This window comes from Podarcis melisellensis (genome assembly GCF_964234715.1).
Source record: "Podarcis melisellensis genome assembly, chromosome: 8".
NCBI classification, from domain to species: Eukaryota; Metazoa; Chordata; class Lepidosauria; order Squamata; family Lacertidae; genus Podarcis; species Podarcis melisellensis.
The window spans coordinates 60,734,783-60,749,099 of NC_138540.1; the positions used below are offsets into that span (position 1 = coordinate 60,734,783).

A 14,317-nucleotide genomic window follows, 5' to 3' on the forward strand; every position below is an offset into this window, starting at 1 on the left:
CTGAGAAATTTAGCTCTGGGAGGGGAATAGGGGAATCCAAACATGCTTCTTGGGAGAAAAGCGATGACAAACCTAGACAGCATCTTAAATAGCAGAGACATCACCTTGCCGACAAAGGTCCGTATAGTTAAAGCTATGGTTTTCCCAGTAGTGATGTATGGAAGTGAGAGCTGGACCATAAAGAATGCTGATTGCCAAAGAATGGGTGCTAGTGAATTATGATGCTGGAGGAGACTCTTGGGGGTCCCATGGACTGCAAGAAGATCAGATCTATCCATTCTTAAGGAAATCAGCCCTGAGTGCTCACTGGAAGGACAGATCCTTAAGCTGAGGCTCCAATACTTTGGCTGCCTCATGAGAAGAGAAGACACCCTGGAAAAGATCCTGATGTTGGGAAAGATGGAGGGCACAAGGAGAAAGGGACGACAGAAGACGAGATGGTTGGATAGTGTTCTCGAAGCTACTAACATGAGTTTGACCAAACTGTGGGAGGCGATGGAAGACAGGAGTGCCTAGCGTGCTCTGGTCCATGGGGTTATGATGAGTCAGACACAACTAAATGACTAAACAACAACAACAACATCTCTCAGGGCCCTTAACAAACTACAGCTCCCAGAATTCTCTGGGGGAAGCTATGACTGTTTAAAATGGTATCACAGTGCTTTAAATGTATGGTGTGAATATGACCAAAATCATTGCATAAGATACTGTGCCTGAAGCTAGGACAAGGAAGAATGTAGAATAGGCCAGTATTTCAAGCAACCATCTACTGTAGTACCATGTGAAACAGTTTCATGGTCTTCCTGTTAATCATTCATTCATTTTACACATACCAGTGCATTTTCCCATCACTTTCCTAAATGCAAAAAGTCCTTTAGAAATGGATTTGTTGTGCTAGGTCAAACCCACTTTAACTGTGCAAACTTAAATTCCTGGTATGCACTTGATCCCTCCTGCAAATTAATGACAGCCTGGAGGTGACCATTGCCTCCCTAAACATACATGCTAAAGAGAAAAATATCATTCAGGGGCAAAACTACTTATTTAGAAAGAAAAATGAACCAGTTCTAACTCAAACAAGCTTTGTTGTTTTTTAGTCGTTTAGTCATGTCCAACTCTTTGTGACCCCATGGACCAGAGCACACCAGGCACTCCTCTCTTCCACTGCTTCCCGTGATCAGGCACTCCCATTTCTTTAAGAACTTGCCATAGTTTGCTGTGGCCAACACAGTCAAAGGCTTTTGAATAGTCAATGAAGCAGAAGTAGATGTTTTTCTGGAACTCTCTAGCTTTCTCCATAAACCAGTGCAGGTTTGAAATTGGGTCTCTAGTTCCTCTGCCCCTCAAACAAGCTACTAAGTACTGGCCTTAAGTATTCAAAGGCTGCAACCCTTATAAACCGCATTATTAGGAGAAATGTGTACAAAGTCTGGAAGAAATACCAAAAAAAAGAAAAAAATTGTTGGAAAGAAAAACACCTCTATGGCTATCCCCCACTGAAGCAATTACAATCAAGAGAATTAATATGGATAGACAGTGGGTAACCTACAGAGACTTGTTGGACCTTTCAGGAAGTGAACCCAGACTGAAATCAATGGAAGATTTAAGGAACCACGTTACAGATTGGTTACAATATCACCAGTTACCAGTATATGATATATTTAAACAAGATAAGAAAAATGGGTTTTTGGACCAAAACTCACAATTTGAAAGAGAGTTATTACAGAATAAGGATACATTACTCTCTAAAATGTATAAATAATTATTGGAATGGGAAACAAAGGACGAACTAGTTAAAGCATCAATGACACACTGGGCAATGGACATAGGGCATAACATAGATCTAAATCTTTGAGAGAAACTTAGGAAGAATGATTTGAAATTTGAAATTTACTGCATGCTACACACTGAAAGAGAAATAAATGAAAATGATTCATAGATGGTATTTAACCCCAAGCAGACTGGCTAAGATGTATAAAGTAGAATCAGATTTGTGTTGGAAGTGTAAAGAAATGGTGGGAACTTTTTTTCATATGTGGTGGGCATGTAAAAAAGTTAAAGACTATTGGGAAATGATTTATAATGAAAAGAAAAAAAATGTTTAAAACAACTTTCCCCAAAGAGTGGAGAAATTTCTGTTAGGAATAGTTCAGACAGAGGTTCCCAGGTGCCAGAAAAACTTATTTATGTATGCAACAATGGCAGCCCGGGTTTTGTTAGCCCAAAAATGGAAAGTGAGGGAGGTCCCAGGTAAAGAGAATTGGCAATTTAAAATGATAGAATATGCAAAATTAGCTGGTCCAACATATAGAATGAGAGAGCAAAAAGAACATGTATTTAAAGAGGAGTGGAAAACTGAGTATATGGAAAATAATTGTGCATAGTTCAAAATGCTGGCAGCATTAAGGTAAATTCAACAGTATAGAAACACTTGAGTGATGTAAGATTGGAGACCCTGAATAAAATGGTTATAGTAAAATATGCAGGAATGGTGGATAAGGAAGGGGAAGGAGGTCACTGAATGTATGGTTCTATGTACGATGTTTATTTTGAGATGTAAAATTGAAAACTTAATAGAAACAATTAAAAAAACACCAAAGGCTGTAACCCTGAATAAAGGGGGGTGGAAATGACCCTTCAGTCCATGCAATATGAACATGTTTGCCCACTTACTGGTAAATGTGATATTGAAGCCTCGCTTTTCGGTGGAGTGGTCAGTCTGAAATTCCAGCCTGGCGACATGGCCGCTGCTGGTCAGAGAAGATGGCAGCTGACTCCCAGAGAATGTTCCCAAGACAGGTGATTCAGCTGTCCCACCATCCTTGATAGCCAGGAAGTCAAACTGGGGCTCCACGTCAAAATCATTAAAGGCCAAATGGATCCGGCTTTCAGGTTTTGCAATGATTAACCAAACACAGTGCAGGCTGCTGCCGTATTCCTCTGGGTAGTTTGGAGAGAGAACGATGCCAGATGACGTGGTGAAGTTGAAGAAGCAGGAAACTGCAACGAGAGAGTGCGAGTGAAGGTTGGTGTCAGTTAGGCATTGGCAAATATGTCAATTTCAGTTTCTTGCAGTTTTCCAATCTTAATTTCAGTTCTCCATATTTCCACATCGGTTTGAGATTTTTTGGAAAAAAATGTCCTGCTGTAAAAATTCATCAGCATTTTAGTATGCGTTTGTCCTATGATGCATGCATTTGTATGCAATTTCTCCTGCTGTGGAAATCTGCAAATAAATTTCCTCTAATGCAATTAATTTTTGTATTTTTGATAATATATGCATTTTACTGCACACCTTAGCCTAGTTCATGCATTCTGGTACAAATCACTTGGCTGGAGGACAGCACTGCAAAATTAGGAGGAGGGTGGATTTTGAATGATGGGTGTTTGTTTGTTCATGCATTGTTTTAGAAAGTGCGCTTTAACAAATCCCACCCCCACCCCCTGTTCCTAATGTCAGACAAGCTATAATGCATCAAACTGGTTTGATTTATTTTTAATTTAATTTTTTTTTAAATTAAAATATTTGTTAGTTGCCCTTTATCTAAAGATCCCAGAGTTTTGTACAAAAGTGTAAATAGAAACCAATTCAAGTTTCAATTTTAAACCAGGAAAACGCCTGTAACAAAATATAAGGAGGGGGGGAACCAAATGTAAAACGGAAGCAACCAAAGCACAAATTGAAACAAATAAAAAAATATTTAGGAAGGTATTAATATTGCACTGAAAACCTTGGGGTGCTGGTGCCAGCATAAATACTCAGGGAAGGGATTCCAAAGCTGGGGAGCTACAGCTAAAAATACCTTCTGCCTTGTAGAAACAGAAGGCAGCTCAGCTAAACAGGGGACAGACTTCTGAATGTGAGATGTGAATGTGAGAGAAAGAGGGGGAGTCATGCAAACTAATAATCTCTCAGTATTACAAAGGCAATACAAGGAAAGGGGGAAAGAGAGGGGGGACAGAAGAAAATTGGCTGCCTCTGCATCAACACAATAAGCAGCTTAGAAATTAAAAATAAAATAAAATAAAATAAAATGAAGGAAAATGTGGCAATATTATTATTCACTTATCCCTCCTCTCTCTTATGTACCTCATTAGCTATGCTGCTAAACTTCTGTCTTGCAGCTGGGTCTTTAAAAATATATAAATAAAGTTATAATGTACATGTGTGTGTGAGAGAGAGAGGGGGGGGGAATGAGAACGAGAACCTTTCATTTACTGGGCCAAGTTCAAAGTGCTGTTTTTGACTTATTGAGCCTTTTGTGGCTCTGGACCCCAACACCCCAATGACTCCCCATTTGAATGGATCCAGATGCTGCAATCTCCATCTGAGGCTCTTCTTCATGTGTCCCTTCCTTGAAAGGTCTGGAGGTTGGACAACAAGAGAACAGGCTTTTTCAGAGGTGGTTCCCCACTTGTGGCATGCTCTTCCCAGGGAAGCTCACCTGGTGCCATCATTACATAGCTTTAGATGCCCAACAAAAACATTTATTTTTTCACCAGGCCTTTTGCTATTAAATATCTATACACTCCTTTAGTGGGTGGGAAGTTTAAACCTGCTCCCCCCCTTTTCTTTAAAAAGGTCTTTCATATTTTTTGTTTGTTTTCCTTTTATGTCATTTTAATGTATGTGTTTGCTTGTTTACATATTGTAAGCTGTTTGGGAACCCATGCTGTGGTTCTGATAAAAACCATCTTCTGCCAGGGGAGCAACAGATAAATGGCCTGGGAAGGCTGGAAGATGGTTAGAGAACTTTTCCTTCCAACCCCATCTAGAGGGAGAGGGCAAGGTAGCTGGAGATTGAAACAAAAGAAAATATATCTTTATCAATATCTTTTTTGAAGACGGCAGTCTGGGAGAGGGACAGATGACAGGGTTTAGGGGCAGTGTCCTTAAACTAACAGCATCAGGCAATGCAGAACTACCTCTCTCTCTCTCTCTCTCTCTGTGTGTGTGTGTGTATGTGTGTGTGATGTGTGGCAGTGCATTTAACTGCCAGTTGTAGTACTAAGTTGTGCTGCTACCTTAGCTCATAGGAACATACAAGCTTCCTTGACCGAGCCAGTAGGAATGGGTGAATCTGTCAATTTTGGGTTCACTCAGTTTCTCATTTTTCCTATCTTAAGTTCAGTTATCCACACTTTGACATCAACTTTCAATTTTTTTTAAAAAAAGTCTTCTTGACAAATCACCAACATTTTAGTGCTCATTTTTGCCAATATGCATATGTTTGTATGCAATTTCACCTATTCTTACATATAGTAAGTATGTAACAGTGTTGCCATGCTGCAGTTTGTGTAGCTGTCAAGAGGTGGTGCTGCTGCAAACTATGGCGTGACAACAAACTCAGCTCTCAGAGCTGCTGTGCTATTTCAGCAGTGTTGGAGAGTGAGGAGGGACAGCCGGGGCGAGTGAGTGAATGGGAGGTCCAGGCTGGCAAGCTGGTTGCCCAGGTAGGCGGTTAGGGTAGGTGGCCCCAGTCAAGCCACAGAGGAGCAATCAGGACAGACTGAAGCAGCTCCCCAACATCTGTCCTGCACTGCTGCTGCTGCCCTCTTCACACCCACTGTCAGTCAAGCTGTAAGGGGACAGGAGGTGGTTCAGAAAAGCTGTAAATATTGTGTGCAGTGGCAGTGGCTCTGCAGGGTTTCACATGGAGTGTTTCTCAGCCCTGGATGGTATGGATTGAACTTGGGAATTTCTGCATGCAGTCCCTTCCTAAGGACACTGTCTCATACTGAATCAAACCACTGGCTCATCTGGATCAGAACTACCTATACTAACCGGTGGCAGCTCTTCAGGGTTTCAGATGCAGCTTTTCCTCAGTCCTTCCTGGGGATGTTGAGGATTGAACACAATACCTTTTGCACATGAAGCAGATGTTCTACCACTGAGCCACAGCCTCTCCACCTGGCATAACCATTCTACGTACAGCCAACTCTCCACTTACATAGGGATTACGTTCTGGGGATAGCACATGAAGCCAAAATTGTGTATAGTCAAATTACACTCCACCTCCACCTCCGAATGCTCTTTCAAGGCCACTGAACACTCTCCCTGCACCTGCAAATGCTCTTCCAAGGTGAGTGCAGTGGCAGGTGGGATTGTTGTTGTCCCCTCCCCCAGGATGCCAGCCCCTTTTTATTTTTATGTTTTTCGGCCAAGTATGTAAATCCGCTCCACTTCCCCGTGGGGAGGAGTTGCAGTGGACTGCGTGGCCACCCACTCTCCTCCAGGGGTGGGGGACTTAGTCCCCTGTTGCCTGGGGGATCCCTGCCACATCAGTGACTGGCCAGCCAATCCGCTGGCTGGGGTGTGTGACCGGGACCATTTAAGCAGAGGTGTAAGCTAGAGGGCTTCCTCTTTGGCTTGCTTCCTCAATCACCCACCCTCCCTCCCTATTTGCAGGTTTTAGTCATTGGCTTTGCTATGGACCTTGGTTGGTCACCATTGAGCAGCCTGGTAGGAATTTTTCCACTTGGCAGATTGGCACATATCATTTGGTTTTCGCCTACCTCGTAGTAATCATCACAACTTTGTTAGGGTTGCGGTTAGGCATTGTTTGACCTTGTGATGGGGGAGGGGAGGTGTGGCCATCACCTGCTCTTCCAAGCTTAAGGGTATTCCGTTAAGGGAATCCAGGGGTGTTGATCTTGTCCGAAGCCCGGTTGGGGGCTAGGGCCATGACACAACCCCAACGGGAACACCAGGGGGAGCTCGAGTTGGTATGCATCGACAGGGCTCCCCCTTCTGGTGGTTTACCCTTATCGGACTCCCTGTGCATCGGGTAGGAGTCAGATATAGCCGGGTCCATTCAATGCCTAAGCCAATACCGCTCACATTCTGTAATCAATGAAGTTGTGGCCAAAATTTGCCCAATAACATTAACCTAATATCTGTGTCCTTGTATGTGTTATTTCTCAATGAGGGGGTGGCTTCAGGGTCTCGACACACAAAGCTGAATTTGCACAAGTTAAATGTGCGTAAGTTGTGAGTCAACTGTATTGGTCAATAAGCTCAAAATGCCACAAGCCTCCACTGAGTTTCCAAAGGAAACTAATATCAGGGAAGCATGACATCCCTGCAACACCTCCCTGCTTAAATTGGGGCAAGCAGAACTCAAAAATCACCCAATGCATGAAACCTAATTGCAGTGTCTCCCCAAAAGTTTTTTTTGGGGGGCATATATGCATCTTCAGTCATTAATCTGGGACTGTCAGTGTTCACATGTCCATCTTAGCTACATCTAAGACACTTGCCGTAAGATTATTACAGTGGTACCTCAGGTTACACATGCTTCAGGTTACATATGCTTCAGGTTTCAGACTCCGCTAACCCAGAATATAGTGCTTCAGGTTAAGAACTTTGCTTCAGGTTGAGAACATTAATCGGGCTCCAGCGGCGCGGCAGCAGCAGGAGGCCCAATTAGCTAAAGTGGTGCTTCAGGTTAAGAACAGTTTCAGGTTAAGTATGGACCTCCAGAACGAATTAAGTATTTAACCCGAGGTACCACTGTACAAGGTATGAATTATTTCCTTGCCAGTGCATTCTACACATCACTGTAGACAGCGCACAGTTGTGGGTGGAAATGCTTCACACAAGACATCAGAAAACAGTGGACAGGAGGAGCACTGCACACTATGGAAGTAGTGTGCAGAAGCTGCCACTTGGAGGCTGTTTCCCACAGGAATCTGGTTGTCCGCTGTGGGAACAGAATGCTGAACTAAATGAGCTCCTGGCCTGATTCACCAGCCCCTTCTTATATTCCAAGCAACGGGTGAACCACAGAATTCCAACTCACAACATGCAGACTTTTGAAGTGCTACGGAGCAACTAGTTGCCACCCTGCCTGTCATCCTCTCCCTTTATGAGCAGGCCAGGGGCCTGAGCTAACCAGGTGTGAAGCCAGATGCTGGAAAAGTAAAGGCAATTAAGGAAAATGTTTAAAGCACAACAATGAACATGGAGCCCTTTAGCTGTCTAGAGGGATTCCCCCCCCCCCCCACACACACATTGCAGCTGACAGGGTCCATTTGCTTCCCATAGCAAGGAGGCTGTTTAATTGGTACTGTCTACTGCTTGTCTAACACATTACTGATTTTATAGTGCCCCCACCAACACAACACACACAACCAAACTGGCTTGCAACGCTTCACCTCCTACTCCTGGATACCCTCTGGACCTATCCCCCCTTCCACCTAGTATGTAAAACCTTTTCATGTTAATTGCCGGCCAGAAAGAAAGGTTCATCAAGCATGTTTTCCCAAACACGGAACTGTATTATTTATGCCGTTGCTTTTCCACCTTCCCACACCCCCCACCAAAGGTTATGATGCCATCATTATATTTTTTAATCTATAAGGGCTTCTGCTGGTTTAGCCATTTTCTGAAATGAGAGAGGAAATGGGAAGCAGTTCCATTACAAGGACAAAAGAACTTGGTGATGCAATTAAGTCACGGGTGAAAAATCTTTTTCAGCCCAAGGGCCAGATTCCCTGATAGTCAACCTTCAAGTGGCCACATTCCAGTGATGGGCAGGGCCAGAAGCAAAGGCTGGGCAGAGAAATAGATGCACCTCCCATCTTTGTACTATAGGCTACATTCCAAAATATGTTAATACAACAGGGCTTTTCCAAACTCCTTGCTTTACCCAAACTTCATTTCCAACTGTCACTTTGCTCCCTCTGTGTTACTTTCTGCTTCATCTTCTCAAACCTCTATTGTTGTTTACAATGGCCACCTCTTTTTCTCCCAGTATCCCTCCGCTCCAGTTTACTCAAACTTCTGACACTGTTTAAAACAACCACTTTTTTCTTTTCAGTTTTCCTCCCTTCTCACTGAACTCAAATGCTTCCCTCTTCCTTTCCTCAGGAAGAGATAGGGATGTAGATCCTTCAAATATTTTGTAGTACCTTCCTAGAATGAAGGAACTTTACTAAAACCCTTGCCATTGTTTAAAACTGCTATTTTCCTCTCCGTTTTCCCCATCTCTGCTTTACTCAAATTTCTGCCAGTGTTTTAAGACACCAGTTTTCCTCCCCCAGTGCTCCTTTCTCACTCCCATGCCAGGGCCACTGCTATTTTGCAACTGGCGTTCACTTTTGTTTCCCTAATTGACTTCAAACAATTGCAGGATTATGACAAGGCACTACAAATCCTCCAGTGAGAGCTGTGTGATGACATTCTTACCTTTTTATCATAGACAGAGACAAAAGTCAGAGGTTTCTGCACACTCACACTCAGCTTGCATCCAAGCAAGCAAGATGCATTATCACAGGCCAACAACACTTTGCTGCCAGGTAAAAGTACTTGAGAACGACAGGGGACAGGGGACAGGGATAATGGTGGTGGTGCAGCTGAGTGGCCAGCAGAGAGTTATGAAGGTCAGGAAGAAAGGCCCCTGGAAAGTGTTAAACTAGTTGTCCTACACTGGCAGAGGCAAGCAATTCTATTTATAAAGGCTTCCAGGACCAAATCATTCACAACAGTATCCAAATTGCTGGTGAACTTCCATACCACCTAAAAGACCTGAAATGTGGTTGAATGTATAGACAAAGGCAACTTATTTACTGAAAAAAAGTTCTCCAAGTTAGACATTTACACACCTCTGTCCTGAAACACAGTAAATAAAGAATAAAATTTACGGTAACAGAAGACATATGTATATGCACAACACATCTCCATACACACCTTAGTAATACAAATTCTCCTCCAAAGCTTCTGCACACATTGACCCTCCCCCCCCAAAATACCCCTTTATGCATCACCCCTCCAGACATGAAACTTGATCGTAGGCCTTTGGAAACTCATACAATCTTACTGGAGACTAGGAGCTGTACCCCTATTCATGTTGCTCACCAAGCCCACCTACTTGCCACCCTTTGCCAAGCCCTATCTCCTTGCCAACCCCACTCCCTTTACACTTGACCAACCACCCATTATAGCTCTCCACCCACTTTACACTTCATTCCCTTCCCCCAAACTAGTGGTGAACATGACTTTCTCCTTTCCAGAGCAGCCATCACAACAGAAGCATGAGGGTGGTTTACAAAGGGGACAAGGATTTTCTCTCCTTCATTTCCCTCCCACCCACTAGTGGTGGTGCTAACAGGGGAAGCAGCAGCATAGCATAGCAGGATGGTTGTAGGATAGCTGCCCCAGTCTGTCCCTGTGTGGCTTACCTGGGCTGCCCACCACCTGCACTGCTTGTTCTCTCTGTCAACTCACTCCCCCTTTCTGCATGAGCAACAGCTGCATGACAACACCATTACAATTTTATTATATATTAAGAAAGGGATTTTTCAGAACTGCGTACAGGTTTGAGATGGAGCCCAATGGCTGTTATTTTAAATTTGTGGAGAAATAGTACATCTGGGGGAATTGTGAGAACTTAAAAATGGCAGTTTTCACACTTGACTGCCTAGTGGAGGGGAGCAGGGCAGTCATCAGTGCTGGTGAGTATTGCACAGAAGCAGTTGTTCAAAGGTGCCAGTTGCCAATGCCAGGCCAAGGTTTAATTTTTCCGGTATGATGGCTGAATGACACTTCATGGAAACACAATGCTAGAAAAGGACTTTTGTGGAGGGGGAGGGGAAGGCAAGGAGCCAAAATGACACCTAAACTTTCCACCTAAACTTTAAACAGTTCAGCTCTTACATTTACCCAAATGACAGTAAGGTCAAGGAATTATTCAGCCTGCCTCTTTCATTACAACAGGGTTGGAAAATCTTTTTTCATACCAAGGGCTGCATTCCATTCTGGACCGCCTTCTGGAGGCCACATGCCAGTGGTGGGAAAAACCAGAAGTAAAAGGGGGCAGAGAATTTTTCCCCCTTTGTACAGTAGGCTGACTTCTATATGCACCCCTCTGCATCCTCTATCCAGGCAAGCAACAGGCATTATCAGAGCTTAAGGACACATTCTAGCCAGGCAAAAAACACTCATGCAGGGTATGAAATAGGACTGGTGAGGGGTGTGACCTGGGGAGAGTCACAAGGGCCAGTTAGAGAGACCTGGAAAGCTGCATTTGGCACCCAGCCCTGAGATTTCCCACCCCTGCACTACAAGAAAATATACTAGTCCACAATCAGAATGAGTTACACTTAACCTCTCTTGAGGAAATAATAGCAGTTGACATGAAAGTAGTACAAGGATGAAACTAGTGCTTGATTTAGAAACAGAGAATTGATCACTTGGCTGTAAAATAAATTCAATGAACTACCTACAGCCAACATCTGGCTTTAAATGCCTTCAGTTCTTGGCACATGCACCTCTCCTCTCTACACATTCTGCAGTTTCCTCCCCCTTCATGCTCTTGCTTGGACTGATCATCTCTAGAATCAGAGGCAACTTCATTGCTAGAGACTCGCACATTGTCTGCCTCGTTCCCCTGCCATGACATTAGAGAAGTTCAGCCGCTTAGTGCCAATTGTTTTGTGAACACCACCATCACAAAACAGCTTTAATACACAACCACACAGATAAATATCCATGGAAATATACTTTGTGCAAATCAAGGATTGTGATGTGGCACTACAAATCCTCCACTGTGGGCTGCATGATGACAGTCATACATTTTCATTATATAGAGAGACAAAAGCCAGAGGCTTCTGCACAGCCACCTTCAATTTTTGTTCCAGGCAAACAAGAGGATAGCCCAAGAACTATCCAGCTTTAAGACCCAATTGTTTAACTGTGAGTATGTGTTCCACTACTCATGAAGTTTGGAAAGAAGCAAACCCAGCTCACCCTGAGCAGAAGTGTACTGAATCATAAAATGGATCCATGTGAACCACTTCACTGTGGGGAGTTTAGGTCAGCATGGGTTAGCCTGCTTTTGCATTTTGGCCACACTCACTTTGACATGCATCCCCAGGAGGATTGATCCATCCCTGGGTTAGCATAAAGCCAAAGCTCAGGGCAGATGTGCATTGCAACCTGAAATTCAAGTAAATTCACAAAGCAGCTTTGACACAAACATGATATCTGCAGTGACTCTGTGGTGCAATTCTGATGGAGGACAGTCTTATGAAGGGACCAACAGATGAAAGGTGACAATGCAATACATATCCCCAAGACCATCCTTCCATGATGTAACAGTGAAGAACACACAATGAGTAGAGCACACTTATCTGCACCTTCTCCCCTCCAATCCCAACTCGATAACCCATAACCTCTCACCTAGCAGTGATTAAGCTGTGGCCCTAAAGAAGTTGTTGGACTCCAACGCCCATCAGCTCCAGCCAGTATGGCTAATAATCATGAGTGGTGGGAGTTATAGTCCAGCAACATTTGAAGGGTCAAAGCGAAGCCACCTGGGCTCTAACCCTTTTCTGATTAGCCATTCTAAAACCCACCTCCATGTGCAGGCCAAGGTGGTTCGTAGGCAAGATACAGCTGTTTTATCCTGTTGGCAGAGGCAGTTTTAGGGTGGCATGACTGGTGTGGCAGCACTGGGCACTGCGCTGCAGGAGGCACCACAGCAGTGCTGTGGGATGGGGAAGGGCACCAAGTTTAAGCATCGCACAGGGCACCTCTGAAATTTAAGAGCCCAAAGTTTCCCACTGCTGTTGGAGATTAGTTGATAAAATGCTTGTACTCTGAGGTTGTTGAGATCTGAGTTCAAACTCCTGCATGAAGTTCTCTTTTTGTGTGTGTGTGTTTGTGTGTGTCTTTGGGCCAGTTACTATCAGACTCAACCAAGTTTTGTTAATTTATACCTTCAATGTATGCAGCTCATAGTACAGAATAACCTACTTTCCAGATCTGTTGTGATGATAAAATAGGAAAAGCTCACGTACACAATCTTCAGCCGAAAAGAGGAAGCATAATACACAAAATTGCAATAAAATGAAATAATTGATTTACAAGGGGGGTGGAGAAGAAAGTGGGAGGAGGAGGGGGAGGGGGAAAAGGTCAAGATTACCTTTGCAACAATTAGGATTTATAATCTGCATTCCAATGAACTAATGAAAGATAAGATTCTCAAGATGATGAAGTCTGAACAGCCCCGATGTTTGAACGTGTACAGTAAACAGAAGAATGTGTTGGGCATGCATGTGGTCACAAATATATACACATACCCACCCACTCATTCTAGAAATGCTCTGCTTACAATTTATTGGACTGCTCTTTGCAGCAGGCAGTTTATTTTTCAGGACATCAGCAAATGTAACTAGGCTTAAGGGGATTTGGCACAAACCTGCGGGAGGTTAATCCACTACATATTCCTTCTGCAGTTCTCTCCTGAAGTTCAAAGCAGAATCCACAAACTCTTTTTAAAATACAGCAACCCATAAAACAACAGGCAGGCAATTACTCCTCAATTCCTTAGTGGAACTTGGCAAATTACAAGGAAAGGTTTTTTTTATTGTTTAATTGTTTTGAGATGTTTCATAGGATGCAATTCAGAAATGGAAATAAATAAACAGATAAACAACCTCAGCACAATGTTATGTAATATTTGTACTCAACAGATTCCTACAAAGAGATTTCCCAAATTAACAGATGTTACATACAGGTGTCGTGAGCATCCACCATTTTTCTGCTCCTGAGGGAAACCACAACACACACACACACACACACACACATTCAACATTAGCAGATTTGTTAATACAGTAGTAGCATAACCTTTCAATTCAATCCTTCTTCTTATTTTAAACCAAGATAGTTCCTGCCCTCAGGCTTACAATCTAAAAGACACAATATAAAAGGATGAAGGGATGAGGTCAGAGAAGGAAAAAAGCAAACTCAGGCACTGGTAGTGACAAGCTGGGATGGAAACTGCCCAGAAACAGGAGCCAAAAAGAGCTGATCTCTCAGTAGGGCCAGTGCATTGGGGTCTGCAGGCCCTTCTCTTCCTCTGCTGCTGCCTAATGGAATGGCTGTGGGTTGGGCATCCCATATCTGCCATTGCTGACAGAAAAATACCCTGAATGGACACAGCTAGACTGTGGAAAAGCAGAAACTTATGTTGACATAGAACCAGGATCTGTCTGCCTCTGTCCCTTTGGAGTGAGAAACCAGAGGCTACAGGTCAGAGTGTTTCATGGATGGGCAAAATGTTACCACACTTTGATGCAATTCAACTCATGCAGTCTACTCACTGGCTCCCCTTAAACTGGAAGGGCTAGAAAAGCAACCATGTCAAGATCAGATTTATTCTGGGCAACAGTAGCATCTCCTGTGACTGACTCCGACTTCTGATTCCAGGTTGTGACTCCACAGGTCTAGAAATGGCTACACCTTTCCCGCAAACTCAAGGTAAATCAAGAGGAGGCTGAAACTAGGCTCCAGCTTATGCTGATCAAACATAAC

At 43.5% G+C, this 14,317-nt stretch overlaps 1 protein-coding gene across 9 annotated transcripts in view; it reads right to left on the bottom strand.

The window, feature by feature from the left end:
* The window catches only part of CSMD2 (CUB and Sushi multiple domains 2), a 489,690-nt gene that overhangs the window by 147,567 nt on the left and 327,806 nt on the right, over nt 1-14,317 (bottom strand). For 8 of the 9 annotated variants that reach the window (XM_081921160.1, XM_081921158.1, XM_081921161.1 and 5 more), the window contains one exon: nt 2,674-3,000. The exons of the other annotated variant lie outside the window; for it this stretch is intronic. In XM_081921160.1, the coding sequence (XP_081777286.1) occupies nt 2,674-3,000 (327 nt within the window). The remainder of the gene's footprint in view (nt 1-2,673; nt 3,001-14,317) is intronic. 9 annotated transcript variants of the gene reach the window in all.